Below are 27318 nucleotides of genomic sequence, written 5' to 3' on the forward strand. Positions count from 1 at the left end.
CCTTTGGGGCTCTCAGTGTGGATATTAGACACTTGAGGTTGTTAAGGCTGTTTTTGTTGTGGCGTGCTGTGTGGGCTGGATTCTGCTCACCTCCCTGCATGGGAAGGGGCAGGCCACGGTGCACACAGATTGGCTGGTGTCGAGGGAGAGGGGAGCCTTTCCGTAGGGTAGCAGTGGATCTGCTGGGGGAGGGTGCGGAGGGTGCATGGGGTGCCAGTGTGTGCAGGTGAAGAGAAACTTTGCCTTTTGCGGGTAAGCGGCAGACCTGGAGGGTTGTTTTTGACACCTGGGGTTTGCGCCCTGATGTATATTATGCAAACAACTGCTATAGGTTGGTCTATACATAACCAAACCAGCAGAACTTCGGGTGCACATTGCCCCTGTATGTACTAAAACTGCTTTGTTTCATAACTGATTTTTCTCCTGAATGAAACATTTTAGACTGACCCCTGGAAGTCCAGAGTAATATTTCAATAAGTCAGGGATATGCAATTAGCGGACCTCCAGCTGTTGCAAAACTACAAGTCCCATCATGCCTCTGCCTCTTGAGTGTTATGCTTGTGGCTGTCAGAGTCCTGCTATGCCTCATGGGATTTGTAGTTCTGCAACATCCGGAGGTCCGCTAATTGCATATCCCCGCAATAAGTAATTTCATAAAATGAAAATAAAGTTAGACATGAAAATAAGATGCTTTCCAATTTGTTTTATTTTTTTTAACAGAAAAGTTTTTATCAAACAATTCAGCATCACAACATAGTCAGCTACAGAGCTTTCCATTTTTTTTTTTAACCGCATACATTTCCTTTTAGTCTATACAAGAGTTTTCAAAGCATACAGTTTTTGCCCTCACAATTTTTCAGGTACACTTTTGTAAACTATTCAGCTTTTTGCTTTTCATAGTTTCAAGAAAATGTTTTTCAATAATGTAGGTGTAATGAAAACCACAATTTCATATTTGATGTGTTCTATTATGAACACCAGATGGCGACAAAGTCCTCCACAAATGCATCCTCTGGTTAACTGTGTTGCTGCACTCACAAAGAAAATCCATCACTGCAGAGGAACTTGTGGAATGTTTGGAATTATCCACCTAAGCCTATTCATTACAGAACTTTAGAGAGAGTCCAAGCATGTCCTTAATTAGTTATCTATCCAGTATATCAAAACAGCCTGGCCCTTTTCTTTATATCCAACTGTGGAGCTCCTCTGACATGGTTTCCTCACCCAGTGTCATAGCTATGGCTTAATATATGATGTTTCTCTGAGGAATTGGACCCTTTAAACAAAATTAGAGGAACTTTCAGTCCTTCTCTTAAAAATCTTTCCTGAAAGAAACACTGAGGCTTTACTTTTTCCTGTGGCTTTCCTGAGATAAACAGAGGTTTTACTCCTTCTGCGTTTTCTGATCTGTGCATTTGCTCCAGGTTGGTGTCCTAGGAACCTTTGCTGCAATTTTAGCATAGCGGCTAGGTAATCATTAATTCCACAGAGAGGTCATCCGCTGTTGAGGGACACCTGATGATCAACCTCTTCATGCCTTTTACCGGTAGCCCTTTAAGTGGATTTTAATTCTGGGCGGTGGCGCTGCTTTTCTATTAAGTGACTACTGTGGTTTGCTCCCACAATTACTTTATTTGGATCCCCTTCTACCTGACTCCCATTCAGAAGCCATGACAGAGAGCTGCTGGTGACATCCTGAAGGCACTATGGACAAATATGTGTAGCTGCTGGGCATTAAATGTAAAATGTATTGCTTGTTCTTTAAAAACTGGACACCTGACCATCACACATCTACAGGGAGTGCAGAATTATTAGGCAAGTTGTATTTTTGAGGATTAATTTTATTATTGAACAACAACCATGTTCTCAATGAACCCAAAAAACTCATTAATATCAAAGCTGAATATTTTTGGAAGTAGTTTTTAGTTTGTTTTTAGTTTTAGTTATTTTAGGGGGATATCTGTGTGTGCAGGTGACTATTACTGTGCATAATTATTAGGCAACTTAACAAAAAAAAAATATATACCCATTTCAATTATTTATTTTTACCAGTGAAACCAATATAACATCTCAACATTCACAAATATACATTTCTGACATTCAAAAACAAAACAAAAACAAATCAGTGACCAATATAGCCACCTTTCTTTGCAAGGACACTCAAAAGCCTGCCATCCATGGATTCTGTCAGTGTTTTGATCTGTTCACCATCAACATTGCGTGCAGCAGCAACCGCAGCCTCCCAGACACTGTTCAGAGAGGTGTACTGTTTTCCCTCCTTGTAAATCTCACATTTGATGATGGACCACAGGTTCTCAATGGGGTTCAGATCAGGTGAACAAGGAGGCCATGTCATTAGTTTTTCTTCTTTTATACCCTTTCTTGCCAGCCACGCTGTGGAGTACTTGGACGCGTGTGATGGAGCATTGTCCTGCATGAAAATCATGTTTTTCTTGAAGGATGCAGACTTCTTCCTGTACCACTGCTTGAAGAAGGTGTCTTCCAGAAACTGGCAGTAGGACTGGGAGTTGAGCTTGACTCCATCCTCAACCCGAAAAGGCCCCACAAGATCATCTTTGATGATACCAGCCCAAACCAGTACTCCACCTCCACCTTGCTGGTGTCTGAGTCGGACTGGAGCTCTCTGCCCTTTACCAATCCAGCCACGGGCCCATCCATCTGGCCCATCAAGACTCACTCTCATTTCATCAGTCCATAAAACCTTCGAAAAATCAGTCTTGAGATATTTCTTGGCCCAGTCTTCACGTTTCAGCTTGTGTGTCTTGTTCAGTGGTGGTCGTCTTTCAGCCTTTCTTACCTTGGCCATGTCTCTGAGTATTGCACACCTTGTGCTTTTGGGCACTCCAGTGATGTTGCAGCTCTGAAATATGGCCAAACTGGTGGCAAGTGGCATCTTGGCAGCTGCACGCTTGACTTTTCTCAGTTCATGGGCAGTTATTTTGCGCCTTGGTTTTTCCACACGCTTCTTGCGACACTGTTGACTATTTTGAATGAAACGCTTGATTGTTCGATGATCACGCTTCAGAAGCTTTGCAATTTTAAGAGTGCTGCATCCCTCTGCAAGATATCTCACTATTTTTGACTTTTCTGAGCCTGTCAAGTCCTTCTTTTGACCCATTTTGCCAAAGGAAAGGAAGTTGACTAATAATTCTGCACACCTGATATAGGGTGTTGATGTCATTAGACCACACACCTTCTCATTACAGAGATGCACATTACCTAATATGCTTAATTGGTAGTAGGCTTTCGAGCCTATACAGCTTGGAGTAAGACAACATGCATAAAGAGGATGATGTGGTCAAAATACTAATTTGCCTAATAATTCTGCACTCCCTGTATATGGCCACAATTTTATGTGGATGCTCCTCCCAGATAATTAAGTGTTTTCAGTAAATTGTATTGTTAATGCTACAGCATTCAAAGACAATTGTGAACTTCCAACATTGGCAACAGTTTAGAAAGGCCCTAATGCTCAGTCAGGCTCATGACATTTTAATAAATAAGAGGGACCTGCACAGCTGTACTTAAAGTGGAGTTCCACCCAAAAATGGAACTTCCGCTTTTTGTAACCCTCCGGTTTCACATTTGGCACCTTTCAGGGGGAGCAGATACTTGTGTAATACAGGTATTTGCTCCCACTTTCAGGCATAGATACCCAAGCCATTTGCCGGTATCTACGCCACTTCCTTTGCCCCCCCCCCCCGTTTCTTCTGGGAGACACACAGGTCCCAGAATACAGCAGGGACCAGTGGGATAGTGTAGCGTGAGTCGCACATGTGCAGTAGGGAACCAGGAAGTGAAGCCACAAGGCTTCACTTCCTGATTCCCGTACCAAAGATGGTGGCGGCAGCACACGAGAGCTGACCGAAAGATTGGCTTCGGGTGCCAACATCACGGGCACCCTGGACAGGTAAGTGTAACGGAACCCCAAATGGCACAGGGGTTAAAGCCATTTATGGTATATCACAATCCAGCCAACACGACCCAGACGAATTCCCCCCATTAACGAGACACACAGCTCTGTTTGAGGTTCAACAGGAATAGCCCATCTTTATTGAGAAAGCAGGCTCTTATATACACAAAAAGACTACAGTAACCAAATGAACAATGACCCAACTCCACCCACAACATCACACAAACGTTCCTAACAAGCCACAATACACATCCTTGAGTAGACATCCCGACTCCTGCTCCTGACATAATTTACATGAGCTAATTAACTACAGCTGATGATTCATACACCTAACCTTTAGGCTGTCTGCTAACTTACAATACACATTACCATCAGTAGACCTTCACAGAATACAGGGTCAATTTGCACAAGCCACAATGAAAGATCCTTAGAAGTTAGTCTGGATTCATTTACATCCCAACAGACAGACAGGTGGGCTGCAGTCCAAGACATATTCTGCATGTCCATTGTTTTCTGGCTCAATCTGTGCCCAAAAGTGACTCCCGTTACATGTGTCTCTATTTTAAAAGTCAGCAGGTGAAGTATTTGTAGCTGCTGACTTCAAAAAAAAAGATTTGGGGGACCTCTGCTTTAAAGTAGAACTATGGGCAAAACTTTATTTTCAATTTGGATAGAGTAAGGGAGGGTTATAACTCTTGTCAGGTGTGTTGTGTGTGTGTGTTCGATGGTCAAACAGGAAGTCAGAGGAAATCCCTGCAAATTAAGGGAATTTCTTGGGGACCCCAAAGTACCAGAACTAGTGTCCCCATTGGAAGATGTCTCCTCTATTACATTTCTGGGGAAAACCAAAAATGTGGGGGTTTTCTTTTTCTTTCACTCTCAAGGCTAATGGTACACAGGACAAATAGAGAGGGGGAATCCCCTTGATGGGGGCACAGACAGCCATAATAAACCTGATCTAATCCATCTCCACTCTATCCAAAACTAAAAAATAATAATTTGCCTTTTAGTTATACTTTAAACTTGGTGAACATCTCTGGGATTCCTTGGAGCTCCAGTTTCAACTTGGGTCTTCATACACAGCATCAGTACAAGATAGTATGGGGTTGATTTACTCAAACTGCAGAGTACAAAATCTGGCCACGTGGTGTACCTTTTTATCTAAGGTAAAACATATAATTTATCTATATACCAACATTAAAACTCAGGTTGGAAATACATTTACACATGTGAAGTCAATTGTGCCCAGATGCAATGTGTAAATAGTGTAAAACCTTGCCCTCATGTACCTGATTAAGGTGCTCTGAGCAGATCCGTTTTTGAGAACGGTAGTCTGCTTCTTTATCTCTTTAGTTGTTAAATGTGGACTAAAGTGGAGTCAATGCACCTAAATGCATCGCCATAGACTGTTTGAATCTTGGGTGGTTCAGCAGGAACAAGCCGATATTCGAACCATGTATGTGTAGGCTGAATGTGCCTAGGTTTATTGCTCAACTTGTGTACAACCAGCCTGCTGGATTTTACATGCAATTATTGTTGGCGACTGTTATGGTCACTAGCTGTAATCACTGTGGTGTTCTGGTGGGGGCGGATTTCCGTGATTGCTGGAAAGACATGCCCAGCCTTGCCAACAATTTCAAATTGTTTAGCTAATTCCTAGGTAAAAGGACTTGCCTTTTTGAAACTGACTTTTGATAATTGGGAAACCTCACTTTTTTTTCATTACACATTATTGGCATATAGGATCTATCTTATTGTCTGTCTTGCTGCAGTTTCCTGATATTTTTTTTTCACTTCCCAGGAGCTTGAAAACTTTGAAGCTGTTCATTAAATTGTATTTTTTAAGATTAGCTATGGGGATAAAATGGACGGTTAAGATTTATTTTTATAAGCTGTAGAATCTGGACAAAAGACCTGGCCATAATCAAAAGAAACTGCTGTAGAGACGGGGTTGGTTTTTTTTTTTTTTTTCCTTCCTCTTCTTCTTTAATTCTTTCTTTTGGCTTGTATTAATCTTGACTATTTTTAAATGGACCGTCAAAATTTCAGCTTGGAGGTCAGATCTACAATATAGCAGACATAACTTAACTTAAAAGATCAAAAGCTTCTATGTGTGCCCCCCCCAATATTGGCTATTTTAAGGTAATGCCTTTGTACTGTCCTGTACAAGATATTTGCCATAGTACTAGAGGATTCTGCAGTCTTGATGATTTGACTTGCAAGTATTGTTCATTAGGGGAAACTTGTACAGAGAGAATATGGAAGCAGCCATTGCAGATCTCTATCCTGCTGATCTAGTGGCTTTGTTACAGACTCGTAACTAGTACGCAGACCAGGAGTTGACTTTACTGTGACTATATATTATCTGCACTCGGGTTGAGGAGAGACTCGGAACTACAGCCAAAGGTTGTCGGCGAGCTAGTATTGTTTGGAGATCAGCAATGGAAGCCAGAGTATAGCTTTGAATAAATATTAACCACTTCAGCCCTGGAAGGATTTACCCACTTCCTGACCAGGTCATTTTTTGCGATCCGACACTGCGTCACTTTAACTGACAATTGCGAGGTCGTGCGATGCTGTACCCAAATAAGATTAACGTCCCTTTTTTACCCAGAAATAGAGCTTTCTTTTGGTTGTATTTGATCACCTCCTGCAGGATTTTACTTTTTGCGCAATAAACAAAAGTGGCGACAATTTTAAAAACTTTATTTCATTTTTTTGGGACTGCGACATTGCGGTGGACAAATATGACCCCTAATGACACTTTTTGGGGACCAGTGACAATATTACATTGATCAGTAAATTTGTATAGCACTTATCAATGTATAAATGAAACTGGCATGGAAGGGGGTTTACACTAGGGGGCCAACAAGGGGTTAACTGTGTTCCCTGTGAGTGTTTTAATTGTAGGGGGAGGGCTGCCTTGAACACCAGAGATCACTGATCTTCGTGATGTCTCATGCCAGAACGGGGATCTGCCTTGTTAACATAGGCAGATGCATGACTCGAGGTCGCCAGCAGACATAAAGTCCAGACGCGTGCCTGCCACGCGTGGTCGGAAAGCGGTTAAAGTGTAACTAAAGGCAACTTTTTGGACAGGTATTGGAACACCTGTCATTATTGCTGTCTCTGCTCCTGTTAAGGGGATTCACTTTTTCTATTTGTCTTGTTTACCATTATCATTGATAGCACAGAGGCCAGAGCTGGTTCATACTGGGGCGACCTGGGATCGGACTTCAAGTCGCGCGGTCGAGAAAATTAATCGAAGTGAATGGGAGCTGTCTTAATGTACACTACTGAAGTCGCTCCGACTTCAGAAAAGGTTCCTGTACTACTTCAATCCGACTTGTAGGCAACTTGTACCCATTGATTTCAATGGAAGTCGCTTTAAAAGTCAGATCACTGTCTTAACTGAAGCAACAGTACAGGAAGATAACATACATTTCTCAGGCAAACCCCTCCCTCCCACATAGCTTATTGTTGTTTGATTGGCCACTGGAAAGCCTCCTGTCCTGGAGGCGACTTGAAGTTGCCTTGTTCTGTCCTGGAGGCAACTAGAAGTTGCCTTGTAAGTTGCCTGATGATTCATACTCAAGTCGTGTCCAAGTTGCCTCTCAAAGTCGTGCTAGAAGTCGTGTTGCCCCTGTGTGAATGGGCTCTAAGACGTTTGTTGTAGTTGGTGACCAGATTTACACACATCTCAAGAGGGATTTTGGTACATTCTTCTTTACATATCTTCTCTAAATCCTTAAGGTTTCTTGGCTGTCTCTTGGCAAAAAGAGCTCCCTCCATAAATTGTCTATAGGGTTAAGGTCTGGAGACTGGCTAGGCCACTTCTTCTTGTGCCACTTCTTTGTTGCCTTAGCGCTTTGTTTTGGGTCATTATCATGCTGAAATACCCATCCACGACCCATCTTCAATGTTCTGGCTGAGGGAAGAAGATTCTCATCCAAGATTTTACACTATATGGCCCCGTCCATTGGCCCCTCAATGCAGCAAAGTTGCCTTTTAGCAGAGAAACGGCCCCAAAGCATAATGTTTCCACCTCTGTGCTTGACTGTAGGGATGGTGTTCTTTGGGTCATAGTCAGCATTTTTCTACCTCCAAACACTGCGAGTCGAGTTAATTGACAGAGCTCCATTTTGGTCTCATCTGACCACAGCTTTTTCTCCCAACCTTCTCCGAATCCTTTAGATGTTCATTGGCATGACGGTACATGTGCCTTCTTCAGGAGGGGAACTTGCCGTGTTTGGAGGAAGAAAAATGCTGACAATGACCTTGAAAACGCCATCCCTACAATCAAGCACAAAGGTGGAATCATTATGCTTTGGGCCGACTTTGCCGCATTGAGGGGCCAATGGATGGGGCCATGTATTGTCATATCTTGGATGAGAACCTTCTTCCCTCAGCCAGAACACCGAAGATGGGTCTTTCAGCATGACAATGACCCAAAACATACTGCCAAGGCAACTAAAGAGTGGCTCAAGAAGAAGCACATTAAGGTTATGGAGTGGCCTAGTCAGTCTCCAGACCTTAATCCTATAGAACATTTATGGAGGGAGCTATAACTTTGAGTTCCCAAGCAACCTTAAGGATTTCGAGAAGATTTGTAAGAGTGGACCAAAATTCCTCATGAAATGTGTGAAAATCTGGTCACCAACTAGAAGAAACATCCTACCTCCTGTGCTTGCCAACGAGGGTTTCTCCACCAAGTACAAAGTAATTTTTTGCTTGGGGATCAAATACTTCTTTTACTCGCTGCAACTCATTTTAAAATGTGTGTGTGTGTGTGTGTGTGTGTTCTATTATTTGAAATACGCCTATGATAAAAAAAATGATAGACCCTTCATTTCTTTGCAAGTGGGCAAGCTTACAAAATCTGCAGGGGATCAAATAATAACTATATTTTGAGTGGACCTCCGAACACTAATAGAGGGTAAATCTTCCAATTGAGATATTGGTTTTGGTGACACACCATGATTCCCTCACTTTGGAGGGATTTCCTTTCGCTTCCTGTTTTGGCTATAGGAAAGAAAGTGAAGTGAAGTCACCCCAATGGGACACAGATGTAAAAAAAAAAAACTGACAGGTTAGAACCCTCCCCTTTATTTCTAGAATTACTTCTGTTTTCAAACCTTAACACTTTAAAGTGGATGTAAACCCTCCATACACCCAGTGAAGAGAACAGCCTCAGATGACACACAGAGATGAACCAAATCTCCCTACATACAGTAGGTTTTACATGTATATCTCCTGTCTTCACATTTATATACTGTTTAGAAAGTTTGGATCGTGTTAAGAAATGTTCTCTTCCTGTTTGACACAAAGTGTGATGTCTGGGCATACAGCCAAGATGGCTAAAATTGATGATTGGAGGAAAGGCACACACCCCCTGTCATCATAAGCAGAGACTCTCAGAGGTGTTTTGTGACAGGGCCATCTCCCTGCTAATCTATTTATAGCAACCTCCCCTAACAGAAATGTCAGGCTGCTTTTATTTCATTGGTTGGTAAGTTTGAGCCTGGTTATTGCGCTATACTACTTTATTTATTTACTTATACATACTGTTTGCATCAACACGCATCTCATTTAAAGTCCCAACTCTTTCTTTCGCTTTTATTTGATGGGTCCGAGGAATTTGTCAGGAGTCATCAGGCTTATAACAAAGGAACAGTTCAGGAGAGGGCTATAGGACTTAGCTCTTTGAAGAGAGATAACAAAATACTGCAGCTATATGTGCCCAGCTCAAATTTCATGAATCGGGTTTACATCCACTTTAAGGCCTCTTGTACATTGCAACCTGAAAAAGCTCAGTACAGCGTTTTTTTGTTTTTAAAATACAGTCCATTAATTGTAATGTGCCTATGCATACAAGCGTGCAAATGAGCACCGTGTATTCAGTAAAAAAAAATTGAAAACATCTGTATTTTCTGGTCAGCAATTTGGCTCATGAACGCACACAAATGCACGCAAATGTCCATTTTCATATTGTACAGAACAAATTTGCACAAAGATGTGCACAAATACAATAAAAAAGCCTGAAATTATGTCTGAGAAGGTAGATCAAATAGGGGTATCCTGTGCAAGATGCCTTAAAATACAGACACCAAGTTCATCATGAAGAAAAATAAATAAAAATGTGTTGCTTATAACCAGCCAGCTTGTAACCTATGGACATTATAAGCATTTATCTCTGATTCAAATTGGGTCACAGGGGCACACATTTTTTTGTGTCACATGGCTGAATTCCAGGAAGTAGACCCCAGAAAAGGCGATGTAGCACCTATAACAATAATAAACTAAGAAGAGAATAGCTGTGTGAAATCTGGCATACAGCGGAGCCAGACTGTGCTCATGCAAGATCGTGCTGTACTGCACACCGCAATTAATACAAAAATTCTATGCCAGGAGGCCACAAAGTGTTCTTCTCAGGCAAATTAATAAATTACTGACATTAATTTTCCCAAGGCGTCTTCCAGGACAGCCCTTGAGAGATGGAGCTCCTCCCTGGACAGGAAACACATCACCCCCAGCTCTTTAAAAGGCGGTCCCTCAGGCATCTGTTCAGTTTTATGTGTTTCCTCAGAACGGAGGAGACATGTCACTGAGGAACCGTCTTTTCAGAGAGGGATGGATCCAGGAGAGTGTCCATCTCTAAAGGGCGGGGGAAGACAGCTGGGCTGGTTGTTCCCTCACCTGGTAATCCTCTCCGTTTTTGGGCCACGGGTTCCCTCCGCATGCGTTTGGAGTTCCCCGTTCTTCCTTCCCTCCGGTGCCCGGCGAGGGAGTGGGCAGTGATGGCGTGCATGGGCGGCGGCGTCTGGCGGCGGGAGAATCTTCCTTGCGGTGGACGCCGTGACCCGGAAGTCGCTGGGCGTAACCTCCAGGCCGGAATGCGCGTCATCACTGTGCGCCGGAAGCTCAGGTTCCGGTTTCTGGCGCGGGGTTTGAAGAAGGCAGAGTCGGCGCATTCAAAAGGCAGCAAGCGTGGGCTGTACTCTGCCTATTCACCGAGCAGCATGGACGCTGCACACGCTCCAGGGGAGTCTGGCGCCGGCTCTTCACAGGTAGGCTGGCTGTGCCAGAACCTTATGCCTGTGTTTTTCACCTGTGTAGGGGAGCTAGATAGGTTGTATTCCTATGTATAGCTCAGTGGGCACCTTAGAACAGGGGAGGAGGGGGCACTTGTTATGTATTTACTCTCTCTCTCTCTCTCTCTCTCTCTCTCTCTCTCTCTCTTTTCCTGTCAGAAAGAATCAAAGGATACTAAAACCCCTTCTAGAGACAAAAAGAAATGTGCCACATGTAATTCAAGGCTTGCTTCTGGCTATACCAAAAGCTTATGTGGTCCCTGTATTACTACTGTTGTGAATAGCGAAGAGGATTCCCCGCTCAACAAATTTCTGGGTTCTTTTAAGGATGAAATGCAAGCAACTTTTCAGTCTTTTAGAAAATTAATTGCTGACACACAGATTGCAGGTTCAGCTGCTAAACAGCAGGAGGTGCCCACCTCTCCAATTCTGGTAGCATCAGGAACAGGTGATCCTGTAGAGAATGAGGAGATTTCCCTTGATAATTCTGATGCAGATTCTTCCCAGGGAGATTCTGGGCAAGAAAATGTTCAGGATGACTCCCACACCCCTACTAGATTCAAACTCTCCCAGGAGGAGGTAGATGAACTAATTGGGGCTATTCATGAGACATTGGAGTTGAAGGAGGAAAAAGCTTCGCTTTCACGTCATGATAAAATGTATCAGGGGTTAAGCAGGAAAAAACAGAAGGTTTTTCCAGTGCACAAAATAGTTTCAGACTTGGTCCTGAAAGAATGGGAGGAACCTGACAAAAGGCCCTTCTTTTCAGGTGGTTTAAAAAGTAGATTCCCTTTTGATGAGGACCCTGCTGCGGTCTGGAATCAATCTCCAAAACTTGATGCCCCACTAGCAAAGGTTTCTAAACACTCAGATCTCGTGTTCGAGGACATGGGACATTTAGCGGATCCCATGGATAAAAGAGGGGTTGTTATCCTCAAGAGATCCTGGGACACGGCCATGGCTAACCTTAAGCCAGCATTAGCAACCACGTGTGTAGCACGTAATTTAGAGTTTTGGCTCAAACAATTGCAGGAACACCTGACAGCAGGTACGTCTAGAGAAGAGCTGTTAAAATCCTTTCCCATGCTGTTTAAAGCCGTGGGCTTTATTGCCGATGCCTCGGCAGAATCGGTAAAGCTTTCAGCCAGGGCAGCTTCTCTATCAGTGGCTGCGAGGAGAACTCTTTGGCTCAAAACCTGGCCGGGAGACACTGCCTCTAAGTTACGCCTTTGCAGCGTTCCTTTTTCAGGAAATTTTTTGTTTGGCACTCCGCTAGATGAAGCGTTAGAACGCACTGCGGATAAGAAGAAGACTTCCTGACAAGAAAAAGTCAGGTTTCAATAAGTTTTTTCGTCCCTTTAAAGGGCAAAAGAAAAATCAGGAAAAAGGGAATTCAAATAGACCCTGGGCGACGCAAGGGGGGAAAAAGAAAGCCAATGTGCTCTTTAACCCTCCTGACAAAAATCCCAAAACCCAGTGATATCAGGATCCAAGTGGGAGGAAGATTGGGGGACTTCCTTCCACAATGGAAAAAACTGACCTCCGACAATTTTGTCAGAGGAGTCATAGAAAGGGGTTATGCTCTGGAATTCGATCAAGCACCACCAAAAAGGTTCTTGATTACACAACTGGCAAAAAATCAGACAAAAGCCCAGGCATTACAACATCTCATAGGAGAGCTTGTAGATCAGAAGGTCATAATACCAGTTCCCAAACAAGAGGAGGGTCAGGGTTTTTACTCGCACGTCTTTTTAGTGCGGAAGCCGTCAGGCAAGTACCGCCTGATCTTCAACCTGAAACCTTTGAACACGGCCATTCGATACAAAAAGTTCCGGATGGAATCGATCTATTCTGTGAAAAATCTGCTTCAAAAAGATTGTTTCATGGCAAAAATAGATTTGAAGGATGCCTACCTTCATATTCCTATCAGGAAAAGCTCCCAAAAGTTCCTCCGCATAGCCATTCAAGTGAAAGAAAAAATTTATCATTTTCAGAGTCAAGCTCTTCCCTTTGGCCTCTCCTCGTCCCGAGGATTTTTACAAAGATTCTTGCGGAGACACTGGCCCCCCTAAGACTCCAGGGCATAACAGTCGTCCCATACTTAGACGACTTACTGTTCTTAGCACCGACGAGGCAAAAACTGCTGGCAGACCTAGTGGTCGCCCAGCAGTGGTTGACTCAGTTAGGTTGGATCATCAACCAGGAGAAATCAAACCTCATTCCCTCTCAGGAGATCCTGTTTTTGGGCTATATAATAAATTCAACAGAACAGAAGACCTTTCTTCCTCAAGAAAAGATCGATCACATAACTCAACGAGTAGCGCAAATACAGACAAATCTCCCTGTAACAGTAAGGGAGATAATGTCGGTTTTAGGCCTCATGACAGCCTCCATACCAGCAGTGAAATGGGCCAGGTTTCACCAAAGACCGCTCCAGTCATTCCTTTTACAGAATCTTTTAGGAAAGGACTTGGAGGACAAAGTGTTTCTTGCAGAAAAAACAAAACAAGCACTTTGGTGGTGGAGAAACCAAAACAATCTGAAAGGAGGTCTGTTGTGGAACCCCTCGGTTGTGCTCATACTGACGACGGACGCCAGCAACCAAGGCTGGGGAGCCCATCTAGGGGATCAATGGGCGCAAGGCCTTTGGAGTCACCTAGAAAAGAAGCGCTCATCAAATTACAGAGAGTTAAAAGCTGTAGCAAAAGGCATGGCAGCATTTCAAGACCAACTAAAACATCAGCATGTGCAGATCAGGTCGGACAACGTCACGTCTGTGGCGTATCTGAACAAGCAGGGGGGAACCAGGAACCCCAGCCTGATGAATATAGCCAAGGAAATGTTTGTTTGGGCAGAAGGGAATCTGGAGTCTCTATCGGCCGTCCATCTCAAAGGTACGCAGAACGGTCTAGCAGATTTTTTGAGCAGACAGTCGATCTCTCAAGAGGAGTGGTCTCTAGATCCGACAGTGTTTGCAGACATAGTTACCAAGTGGGGTCTTCCGGAAATCGACCTTTTCGCAAACAGGAAAAATGCCAAACTACCAAATTTTTTCCTCTCTGAATCCAAGAGATCAGCCACTAGCAGTCGATGCCTTACAGAACAGTTGGACATTCAACCTGACCTATGCTTTCCCTCCACTTCATCTTTTGCCGAGAGTCCTCTCCAAATTCAAGATGGAGAAGACTTCCCTCATTTTAATAGCCCCCTTTTGGCCGAAAAGGGCGTGGTTTTCACTTCTACTATGCTTAGTAGATCGGCCACCCTGGATGTTGCCGTGCAGTCCGGATCTGCTGTCTCAAGGTCCGGTCCAGCACCCCAACCCAGCCTTTTTGAATCTGGCGGCTTGGTATCTGAAATAGACATCCTGAAGTCTAAGGGTCTATCAGACAGGGTGATCAAGACTCTGTTGCAGAGTCGCAAGCCAAATACCAGAGCAATTTATCAGAAACACTGGAAAAAATTTAATCTCTGGCTGAAAGAGAATAGGAAGAGAGAATACGATTCTCCAACAATTTTAGAATTCTTACAAGAGGGCATCGACAAGAAATTGGCTTTAAGTACTATTAAAGTTCAAATTGCGGCCTTATCAGTTTACGTTCAACGCTCACTGCAGCAAGATCCACTTATTAACAGATTTTGTAAGGGAGTTGCTAAACAACGGCCGGCCCCATGCCGAAAAGTACCGACATGGGATCTTTCCATTATGTTGAAAGCAGTTATTAGAGAGCCCTTTGAGCCGATATCAGAGGCTTCTCTAAGGTTAATTACTTTAAAGACAGTCTTCTTAATTGCAATGACTACAGCTCGCAGAGTCAGCGAACTCCAGGCTCTATCAATCAGAGAACCTTACATGCAGGTATTGGAGGATCGGGTCATTCTGAGAACGGACCAATCTTTTGTTCCAAAGGTCGCCTCTTCTTTTCACAAGAGTCAGGACATTATTTTACCCTCTTTTTGCAATAAACCTGCAAACAGCAAAGAAGAACAGCTGCATCGGCTGGACGTCCGAAGATGCCTTCTTGCCTATCTAGATGCAACTAAGGAGTTTAGAACATCAGAGGCCCTGTTTGTTCTTTTTTCCGGAAATCGAAAAGGAAAACAAGCTTCAAAAGGGACAATATCCAGGTGGATCAAAATGGCCATCTTGGAAGGGTACAAAACTCTGCACCTGGACCCTCCGCAAGGCTTGAAGGCACATTCTACAAGGGCGTTAGCCACGTCCTGGGCAGAAAAAGCCGGCGCTACCCCTGAGCAGATATGTAAGGCCGCCACGTGGTCAAGCATGTCAACATTCATTCGACACTATCGTTTGGATGTCTTGAGTAATCAAGATCAGGCCTTTGGGAGAAAAGTCCTCCAAGCAGTAGTCCCTCCCTAAACTGGTGAGTGCTTGCTCATCCTCTCAAGGGCTGTCCTGGAAGACGCCTTGGGAAAAACAGAGTTAGTCTTACCGGAAACTCTGTTTCCAGGAGTCTTCCAGGACAGCACGTTCCCACCCTATGCTTTGAGGTAGGTATATATATATATGCATGAATAATGTAAATGGTATATATGTTATTAACTGTATTTCAGCTCCGTCCTTCGGTTCTTGGATTAAAACTGAACAGATGCCTGAGGGACCGCCTTTTAAAGAGCTGGGGGTGATGTGTTTCCTGTCCAGGGAGGAGCTCCATCTCTCAAGGGCTGTCCTGGAAGACTCCTGGAAACAGAGTTTCCGGTAAGACTAACTCTGTTTTTTCAAATTTAATAAAATCAATGGAAACAAGGACTACACAGTTATTGGAAAGGCCACAATATCCTTCAACGGAAGGTACACCTGCTCCAGGCATAGTCTCTTCTGCATCGAAAGACTGGACACTTCTGTAATTGAATAAGCTACTATATCATTCTAATAGGCAAGTGGTGACTCCGCAACCAGTGATCTGCTGTGCTAACTCTTAAGGCCCGTACACACGATCGGATTTTACGTCAATAATTGTCTGATGGACGTGTTGTGTCGGATAATCCGACCGTACGTATGCTCCATCGGACAATTGTTGGTGGAATTAACGACAAATGTTGGTTGTTCATGCTCACCAACTGTCTGACAATAAATCTGTTACGTCGGATTATCCGATCGTGTGTACACAAAATCCAAAGTACAAACACGCATGCTCCGAACCAATGCTAACCATAAGACAACTTTTGGCAGAAGTTGCCCAAAGGGTGGCGCTAAAGACTAGAAAAAACATGTTTCGTGAATGTTGGCTGAAAAAGTTCTGCGTCCTGTATGCACAACAAGTTCACAGCCAACGCCCTCCAGACATAAATCCACGGATTTGTCTGATGGAAGTCCAATCGTGGTGTATGAGGCGGATGTCAAGGCAGAAAATGTTCCTCAATGGAGTGAGGAACATTGTATAGGAAGTGAGGGGAATTTTTTTTTTTTTTGCAACGGGACACAGACAGAAAAAAAGTGCCTTCCCCCTACTCTGCTAATGAATAACCTTTTTGATTTTTGTAGAACACTTGGGATGTTTCTCATTTTCTTTCTGAAAATCCAATTTGTGGTAACCTGAAACCCAAAAAGTTTGTTATACATAAACGTTAGAAGAAAGCATCCATGCCATAGCTGACCACCTTCTGAAAATGCTAGCAGCGTGGTTGTTGCTGTTTTCTCATACATTAGTTGATTTTTATTTTCTTGGCCTGGTGTTCAGTTTTCTGGGACCCTCCTGTGCAGTGTAATTCCTCTTTAGAACCAGCTCCAGTCTTCTTTGAAAATGCATGGCAGATGCTGCTTTTGGAAGCGTGTTTGGGTTGTGGTGACCTTCTAGTAGATTCCAATGCACAATGCCATCACTTTTCTCCTGATCACAGCAGCCTCAAAGTAGACTTCTGAAAGGATGGAAATCAGGATGTTAAAGCAAAGTTCTCTTGGAAAAAGTGGACTTGTGGCAGAAGCTAGCATGCCTGTCTCCCACTGGTCTCTGATCTGCCAAGTGGTGCCCTTAGGCTGCATTCACACCTGAGCGTTTTGTCGCCTGAAGTGCGACGCCCCAAAACGCTAGAGGGGAAAAAATACATTATTCTCTATGGAGATGGTTCACATCTCCACTACAAAACGCCTGACGCTGAACGCCTGAAGCCCAAACAAGTTCTAGACCCTTTTTTGTCGCTCGAATTTGGGCGTTTTACATTGGTGACCCTAGACCTGTAAAAAACGGCGCGTTTTGTCGCGACACATAGCGGTAAAAAAACGCCGCAAAACTCTACGCTCAGGTGTGAATGCAGCCTAATGGGATGAATGTGATTATGGGAAAACCTGTAACTACAACATGCTTCCTCTCTGCAGTAGTGTGGACATAGGTGAAAAACAAGAGGATGCTTCTAAATGCCATATATGAGATTCATTTATCAGTAAAAAAACATATAAACCACTCATATGTAGTAGAATAAAATGTGCATGTCATGAATTCTTTTGCTGTCATCCAGAAACCCAAGCAGTGCAGATGTGATGGGGAGCAGAACTGCCAATAAAAGAATATACAAGCTCTGGAGCTGACCTGACGGCATGGACCAAATATGTCGCACACCCGGAGACATGAAGGGGTGTGACTACGCATTTCAAGGCAGTAAAGTGTTTCTCTATTGGCAGTCTCTGATCTCTATCATCATATTCTATGTGTGAGTGGTTTATTTGCCTTTTTAACTGCTTGCCGACAGCCTCATGTAAGAGTACAACAGCAGAGCGGCTTTCCTGTGCTGGATCAGTTATGCGTTCATGCATAATCCAGCACTTCAGAGTAGGGAGCTCTGTCCAGTCAGCGGGGATGTTCCAGTTTTTTGTGTTTCCCTACAAAGCAGGCAATAAAAACCAGTCCCTTAGTAAAATTGGCACACGATAAATGCACCAATCACTGTTAGACACCCATTTAACACCTTGATCACCCTAGATGTTAACCCCTTCCCAGCCAGTGTCATTAGTACAATGACGGTGTATATTTTTGGCACTGATCCCTGTATTGGTGTCATTGGTTTCCAAAAAGTGTCAGATTGCACACCATATTATCCCAGCCCTGCTATCTGATATAAGTCGCTGATCATCGGCATTACTAGTATAAATACAAATTCTGGTATGTGTGTATGTATGTGTGTATATGTATGTGTATATATATATATATATATATATATATATATATATATATATATATATAATTAGAGGTCGACCGATATATCGGTCGGCCGATATATCGGCCGATATTTTGCGTTTTTAAAGATATCGGCATCGGCCGATTATTTGGTAAATTAGGCCGATTGTCTAGGATCTGTGCTGGGTGGAATTCTTCCGCCTGCCTGCCCGCCCGCTCGTCGCTATCTGCTGACTTTATATTTGTTTCCGTTTAGGAAGTCTGCAGCCAACCAGCGGACCGGTAACAGCCAATCGGCGGCCGCCGCTGCAGACTTCATCCACTGTAAAAAAAATGTCCCCTGACGTGCTGCGCGCGCTGCCTACAAATTACAGAATGCAGCACGGGCCGGTAACTGTCGGCCCGCGCTGCATTCTGGGGCTTGTAGGCAGAGCGCGCAGCACGTCAGGGGACGTTTTTTTCCAGAGTGGAGAATGACGGCAGCGGCGGCCTCGGATTGGTTGTTACCGGCCCGCTCTGCATTCTGGTGATTGTAGGCAGCACAACAGGGACGAATGGAGCTTTGTGGATAGAGTGCTAATATCGCCCTTCCTTCTGTTTTAGCACTGCTCAGCGCTCAGGACTCCTGAGCGCTGAGCAGTGCTAAAACAGAAGGAAGGGCGATATTAGTAGGCAATACAGAAATTTGGCCACAAGAAATGAGACAATGCTGCAAAAAAAATGTAAACATCAAAACAAAGTAGCAACTATTGAAAGTCCCAAAGTCCAATATAATACTGCAGCAGCGCCATTTCCAAACAAACGTTTGAAAAACGAAACAAACTTCTATATAATCAATATAGAAGTTTGTTTCGTTTTTCAAACGTTTGTTTGGAAATGGCGCTGCTGCAGTATTATATTGGACTTTGGGACTTTCAATAGTTGCTACTTTGTTTTACTGTCTGTTTTGACGAATGGAGCTTTCTTGTGCTAGGCTAGAAGATGCAACGGAGCAAGGAGCGCTCCGCTGGTGGGCATTGATGAGGTGGCAGTGAATGACATTGGGCTGTACTGGTGGGCACTGATGTGAGGCACTGATGTGGTGATGCACTGGTGGGCACTGATGTGGTGATGTACTGGTGGGCACTGATGTGAGGCACTGATGTGGTGATGCACTGGTGGGCACTGATGTGGTGATGTACTGGTGGGCACTGATGTGGTAATGCACTGATGTGGTGATGCACTGGTGGGCACTGATGTGGTGATGCACTGGTGGGCACTGATGTGGTGATGTACTGGTGGGCACTGATGTGGTGATGTACTGGTGGGCACTGATGTGGTGATGTACTGGTGGGCACTGATGTGGTGATGTACTGGTGGGCACTGATGTGGTAATGCACTGGTGGGCACTGATGTGGTAATGCACTGGTGGTATGCGCTGGTGGGCAATGATGGGATGCACTGGTGCATTGGTGGGCATTGATGAGGTGGCACTGATGGGCTGTACTGGTGGGCACTAACGTGGAACTTCTGGACACTGATAGGCTCCACTGGTGGGTACTGATGAGGTTGCACTGGTGGGCACTAATGGATACTGATAGGCTGCACTGATGGACTGCACCAGTGGTCACTGACAGGCTGCACCCCACCTCTCCACCCTAAACAATTATCTCCTCCCCACCTCTCCACCCTAGGTTTTTTGAGATGAAGGAAAAAAAAAGAAAATCGGCCTAAAATATCGGCCTAAAATATCGGCCACACATATCGGCCACCCCGATTTCCAAATATCGGCATCGGCCAGAGAAAAACACATATCGGTCGACCTCTAATATATATATATATATATATATATATATATATATATATATATATATATATATATATATATATATATATATATATATAATATATATGTATGTATGTGTATATATATATATATATATATATATATATATAATGTGTGTGTGTGTATATATACACATACATACATACATACATACATACATACATACACCCCTAAGTTTGTAGACGCTATTCCTTTTGCATAAACCAATCAATATACGCCAATTTTTTTTATTTATTTTTTACCAAAAATATGCGGTAAAAAAAAATCTTGCCTTGATTAAGAAATTTTTTTTTGGTCTGTTTTATAGCAGAAAGTATTTTTATACTTCAGGTGCCCAAGTCCGCCCAAACCCCAGAACATGAATGGGTGTGGAAGATATTGTCATGTAACTTACTAATCGTAACATTTGCAGCTTCTGCCAGCAAGTTCCTGTGTGTTTGTTTCCGTATTTTCATACGGCTGTATGCATGTACCCTTTATGTAGCAGCCAGGTGGATACTATAGAGTTCAGAGTACTTCAGTGACACCTGAGTCTCCTGGGGCTGCTGATGACACATTTATGATGTTGGTGCCCAGCATAAAGCTCGGGTCTTTTGGATGTACATAAAGGGAGGTTTTTACATAAGATGCTTAAAATGTTAAATACAATTTTTTTTTTAAATATATGGTCTAGCAACAGGGTCTCTTTAAGGCAACTTGGTCACTTTGAATAGGCTGTTGGTGTACCATAACACGCTACAAATTGGACCCGCAGCGCTCTACAACACTTGTAGCATGTGCGACATTTCAACTGCATTTTCAGTTGGCCACTGCAACACGCAGTAGCAAATACTTTTTTACCATTTTTTTTATTTCATTTAACTGACTGAAGTGTCACCTTTTTTTTTTAAAGTAGTATAAACCACTGAAATTTTAAAATGAGTAAAGCGCATCTTTCCATTGTGTGCTCTGCTATCTGCATATGTCACTTCTGACCCTTCAGTGTACAGCAGGTGATTGACCGCTTTAGCTGTCGTGTTTTTTACTTTTTGAGACAGTGCAGAGGGGGGTGTTTTTTTTTTTTTTTGTTTGTATTTTTTATTTATTTTCTCCACTCAGTTCTTGGATTACACTCCACTACCTGCTGTATGGTGTGCCGTGTGTGACATCAGATTCCTGCCCCCTGCCTGCTGGAGCTAAATAAAATAAAATACATTCTGTACTTTTAAATGGCTGTAGAGGATTGAAAATAAACAGGTACAACTTATGCAGGAGGCTTTAATTTCTGTGCATTACCTGAGGCTAGGCACTTTAGTGGGTATATATAGGCGTTTACAACCACTTTAAAATACTGTTTTACAAAGCTGTGTTGCTGCATTGGAACCTCACATTTTCTGTCATTACGTAATGAACACTCCGAGTGACATTACCACATTGAGCAGAAGCCTTGTCTGCACCATATTGTGCACTTCACATCACTGATAAACTGCCATTCATCACCTCGTATTTGTTGGTCGCGTTTTGTTCCTTTTCACATCTGGTCTTAATCGAATTTGGATCATGTTTTTATGTTATGATAAATTTAATTCCAAGCACATGATGGATCTATTATGGTTTCAGAAAATGTGATTAATCCTTGTTTTCGTTTAGCTCACATTGCTAATAAAATCTCTAGTGAACACTGTGTTAACAGAACAGCGGAATTTCCTTTTCTATTATCTTATAAATTTATGTTCTAAAACAAAAGTCACTGATATGATTTAGTCTTGTATATTGGAGCCTTGTTCCGGCCTCCATCTGTTCCAATCTCCCTATAAAGGTAGAAGTTTCTGCTTCCACGGAATGGGGGGGGGGGGGGTTTTGGACCATCGTGAAGGCTCCGTGTGGTTAATGTACTTCCATTGTTGCATTGGATCACAAATGTTGTGCAGGCACCGCTTGACATTTTGTATGTAAACATAAATTTGTGTTGTAAGTGGTTTGAATTCCTTTGGTATTCCCCTATGAATGATATCATTGGGTTCATGGAGAGTTTGCATACCCAGGGACCCTCCTCTGTACTGGCCGAGGGCGAGGAAATCAGATTGTTGTCTTCAATATGTCACTTTAGAGTTATTTGGAAGAAACCTTGTCGGATAAATTATGGGAAAGCGGAGATTGTTGGGCGGTGCCGTTCTTTGTATAATTGCTGCTTGGTTATGACCCTTTAAGCTGAATCCATAGAGATATAGAAGGAAAAACACTAGCTAATGCAATTTGTATAATAAATACTGCCACGGGCCAGCTCCTTTCAAGAACTTTGGCTGACAAGGCAATATACTGTATGTCATGCCTTGTTCTTTTATATCCAGTGTCTGTGTAGCATGTGTATAGTTCTACTGATGTATTCCAGCGTACTCCTTCAAAGATGGTCGTCGGCAGACAAAGTCCATAAGCAAAGTGGTCACCAGTACACCATAAATATTGGGTAAATCTTTCCTTTGCCACCACAAAGGCACGGTTTTGATACTGATGGTATGCCAGTGACCACTTTGCTTATTAATTTGATCACTGTCTCAGGGTGTCTGATAAACCTCTTATGTGATAGTACACATTAGAAAATTAAAGGCTGTTTTCTTCTGTAAAAAAAAAAAAAATATATAAATTATTATTTTTTTTTTTTTTTTATTTTTTTTTACAGAAGAAAACAGCCTTTAATTTTCTAATGTGTACTATCACATAGGAGGTTTATCAGACACCCTGCGACAGTGATCAAATTAATAAGCAAAGTGGTCACTGGCATACCATCAGTATCAACACCGTGCCTTTGTGGTGGCAAAGGAAAGATTTACCCAATATTTATGGTGTACTGGTGACCACTTTGCTTATGGACTTTGTCTGCCGACGACCATCTTTGAAGGAGTACGCTGGAATACATCAGTAGAACTATACACATGCTACACAGACACTGGATATTAAAGAACAAGGCATGAAAAAATTTTTTTTGCTCCATGTAAAAAATATGCATTTATTTTAGGAGCCTGCATTTCAGCAGGTTGTGGAAGCAGAGCTGGGCTCCTGCAGACTGTCGCCACCTCCTGAATGGGCAGACTTACTGAAAATCGGGGGAGAATCAATGCACTATGAGGTCTCTTGCCAGCGTCCTCACATTTTAAAGGAGAATTACAAGCCTTCTGCCCCAGTGGAAGACAGGACTTGTAGATCATTCATTTACTTCCTCCTCCCCTTCCTCCCTCCGAACCCGTTCACCTGCTGCGCTCGCCCCCGACATCGCCTTCGACGCTCAGCCTGCCCGTCGATTGGATGGATTGAAAGCAGCGCAGCCATTGGCTTGCACTGTTGTCAATCACATCCAAAGATGCGGCGGGCTCAAGTGATACAGTGAGTGGCTATAGCTGCCGGCTGTATCACAGGAGCACGCTCGCATGAAGGTGTTTAGTTCTTGCGGGCAGGAGCCGACACAGCAGCCGAGGGACCCCAGAAGACCAGGTTCGGGGCCACTCGAGCTTCACAGTGGAGGGAAGTATAACCTGTTTGTTATTTAAAAAGAAATTGCCTTTACAACCCCTTTTTAAGTGGTAATCTGAATAGTAATAATTCCAGTAGATTTATCAAATTCTATTTTTGTTTTCCAGGTATTTGTGGAAACCTTGGACAAATGTTTTGAAAACGTCTGTGAGCTTGATTTAATTTTCCATGTAGATAAGGTAATGTATCTGCCTATATTGCATGGTAAACATTCCTAACCGTACCCTCTCTTTTTCCCCTGCAAAAGATGTGCATTGATCATGCCGTTTTCATTGTGTCATGTACACACAGCCTACAAAAAGGAAATCTTCACATTCCTGTAGAAACAATTTATTTTTTAATTGAAACGTGGTATTGGGCATGATACTGCACAGGGTAATGCATGACCTCTGTAGTGTGAGAACTGACACTTCTTGTGAAGAAACTATATTTCTCTTATCGTCCATGGACGGACACAGCTCCTTAAATCTTGACAAGTGGGTTATGTTCCCTGTTTACAGGAGAGGACTAGGCAGAAACATGTTAAATAGTTAAATACATGTTACATTAACAGAGTTGAACAGCCCCGCCCAGGGGGCGGTCCCTCCAGACATAACCCTCCTCACTGCAGCATGCAGCCTCAGTTTCGTTCTGCCTAGCAAAGGAGAAGGACGTATGGCTCCCTTTGGGCCCAGCGCCCTGAGGAGAAATTTTATTTTACTTTTTCTTGAAGAATCTTCTTTCAACTGTCGGCTGAGAGACAGGCTGGATAATATAGATCCTTGTAGTCTACTCGGTCCGACCAGCAAGCGTGGGCACACCTTTGCAAAGAGGCTTGGTCTGCCACGTCATACCCCATGACTCCTGGGGTGGCCGGTGAGCTTTGCTCCGAGGTCCACATATGACTGGGCTGTGGTGTTGTCTCACTCACAGTGGACCGGGCCGACAGCTACCTCCATTTCGGTTGTAGTTCTGTCAGGAATGCGTCAGCGAGTCCTCGCTTGGACGGGTAAGTACAGTACCTCCTGCTTCGGTGGGTTGGTACGGCTGGGCATTCCTGGGGTTCGGGGGTCCCTTCCCCTTACTTCCCTGCTCCTTTCCCTTGCTGCATTGCTAACATTGCCGCTGTCAGGGGGGAGGGGGCCTTCCTGAGGGGACTGTGTTATCTGGCCTGTGTTTTTTCTTTTTGTATTGGGCTTTCCTGTGAGGTAAAAAGCCCTGTGGTGAGCACAGATGTTTATGATTATACTTCAGCAGACGCTGACTGATTGGTGACACCTGTAACGGTTTTGCTTTTTATGTTGTATCTGTGTCTTATCCTTAAATAAAAAAGCCCTAGGAGGCTTTTCCTGTTTAAACACAGGTCCCTGCAAAAGTTACCTCACGGTTCTTTTCCTCACAGGCAGCGCTGGGCAGTCTCCTCCTGAGGGAGTCCCCTGGTTACCCCTGGTCAGCGCAGCAAGTGGGTGAGAGGCCCTGAATAGGGCTCTAGGAGCTTTTGTCTATTTGTATGGACAGGTGTGCATATTATAATACACACTATGTAAATATTGGAGTCAGTATCTGGGTCCTTCCCCTACATGCTGGTGGTGGCAGCAGGTGTTAGCACCTGGGATTCCCACAGAGTTTTTATTGTTAGTCCTGGACACAGTTTGTGCCAGGGTGGGGGTGGACTGCGGGCGGGCGGTAAGAGTGCCCCCTTCCCCCGTTATCCCCTGGGGAATGCTCTGTTATGGAGCCATGGACCAGGTACCTAGTTAAAAAAAAAAAAAAAAGCAGAATAAGGCATTTATGGGTGCGCTTTTTACTGCTGCAAGGGACTCTCCTAAGCTGCATAGTGCAGCTGGGTTTCCGCCGAGGGCTCGGTCTTTTTTGGATCACACAAATCAGACCGCTGTGTAGGTTTTTTCCTTCTGTGCCCTTCTTTGATAATTTCTGAGATGCGGAATGAGAAAAGCCGCTGAGGGCTTTTGTAGTCCCTCACCGCCGGGCGGGAACCCCCACATGTATGGATCTGACTGATAGAAGATCCGAAGTACTGACCCGTTCCATGTTTACCATGCTGGGGTCTGGCTTGCGGGCCTATTGTGGCCACTACACTGGGGTCTCAGTCGACGCTGGCGCCATTTTTTGGGAGGTTTTTCAATTACATTGAAAACTCCCATTGGCGCCCATTTTGTCGTAGCCGCGCTATGGCGCAGCTTACATTGTGCCGGCCATTTTCCTGTGGCCGCGTTCTGAACGCTCGGCCATCCTGGAGTAGTCCTGACCCCCTAGTGCTGTATACAACTCACAGAGTGAGCATTTTGCACCAGACAGTGGAGGAGCACCGACTCTCTCCTGAGGTTATTAGCCTAGCGGACCAGCTGGTCCAGGGCCTCATATAGGTCTGTGATTCCTTATTGAATGCTGCGCCCTTGTTATCCAGGGTCTGTTTCAGAATGGTTTTATGCACACGGTGGTGTAGTGCTTAACTCCAGTACTTGGCAGCAAAAGAGTCATTGGTTCGAATCTGCACACTGACGCCAATCTGCCTGGAGCTTCCATTGTCGCTCCCTGTGTCTGCGTGGGTTTCCTCCGGGTACTCCGGTTTCCTCCAAAGACATGTGTGCATACACCTACATAATATACATACACACTATGTGTGTGTATTATTTAGGGGCAACCCTCCCAGGCCGTCAAAGGCCCAGCTGGGGGACTAATCTGTCCCTGGGTGCATAAGCCGATCACGCCGGCACCCAAATCCTGCCAATGTATATAGCCTTCCCTCCCTGTCTCTAGGTGGCAGGGGCGGCTTGCAGGTTCACAATTCAGTGAAACCTCCCTGCTCTCCGACTAGTGGGTCTGCGAGGTGGTCTCTTCGGAGTACTAGATAGGGTTTCCTCCTATCCACAGAACAAAGTTCTGTCCTTGTGTCTTCCTCTCCCGGCCCGTCGGTCTGCCTTGGGCAGTGTGGGATTTGCAAAGCTGCGAGGTAATTTTACCTTTCCTGCAGGACGAGAGTTTTGGGGTTTTCTATGGGCCTCGGGCCCTAAATACCTTTGTGAACGTCGGGTAGTTCCGCATGGAATCCATTTGTTCGGTGGGCGCTTCATCCGGGGGATGTCCTGACGTCCTCGGACATCAGGGACGCATACATACATGTCCCGTTTTGCACATGTCACAGTGTTTTTTTTTTTTTTTTTCTGTGCTTCGTGATGAGAGAAGGGTCTCTGTCAGCCTGTGGCCCTCCCTTTTGATCTGGCGTCGGCACCATGGGTTTTCAGCTAGGAGCTCGCACTTATTTGAATTTTGTTGGGACAGCGAGGCTTTGCCTCATTGGCTACTTGGACGACTTTCTTCTGAGAGCAGCTTCTGTCTCCGACCTAGTGAATGGGTTATTCCCATTCAGACCCTCCGAAGATTCGGGTGGATGTTAAACGTTTAGGCCAGAAAGTGTAGCTCAGTGGCAGCAAGCCTGCCCTCCATGTGTGCGACCCACGGTTCAAATCATGGGCATGCTAGGTTCCGACTCAGCGTTGGAGTATCTAGTGTTGATCCAGACTCCTCAGTGGCAAAGGTCCTTCTTCCCCTGGAGAAATTGCAGACTCTTCAGTCTGCGGTGAAGGTATTGGCATCACGCAATCGGTCTTCTCTCCGGGCGCCTGCTGGTTCGGGGTCTGTGGGTAGCCTCCTTCAAGGTGGTACTGTATGCCCAGTTCCACACCCTGGTTTTCCAGGGGAACTACTGTCCAGGTGGTAAAAATCTCTTGTCTCTGAAATCATTAGATTCCTGTGCGCCACCTAGTCAGAGTCTCTCTGAGTTGGTGACAGAGATTCCCGACTCTTCGGTCCGGGAAGTTGTTCCTT

The 27318-nt window shown here is 44.2% G+C and overlaps 1 protein-coding gene across 2 annotated transcripts in view; it reads left to right on the top strand.

Annotated features, from left to right (window-relative positions):
• Positions 1–27318, top strand: part of AP3S1 (adaptor related protein complex 3 subunit sigma 1) — a 101956-nt gene that overhangs the window by 37299 nt on the left and 37339 nt on the right. For both annotated transcript variants that reach the window (XM_040343814.1, XM_040343807.1), the window contains exon 4: positions 23598–23669. In XM_040343814.1, coding sequence (XP_040199748.1) covers positions 23598–23669 — 72 coding nt within the window. The remainder of the gene's footprint in view (positions 1–23597; positions 23670–27318) is intronic.

The sequence above is a fragment of the Rana temporaria genome, chromosome 1, assembly GCF_905171775.1.
Source record: "Rana temporaria chromosome 1, aRanTem1.1, whole genome shotgun sequence".
In the NCBI taxonomy this organism is placed as follows: domain Eukaryota; kingdom Metazoa; phylum Chordata; class Amphibia; order Anura; family Ranidae; genus Rana; species Rana temporaria.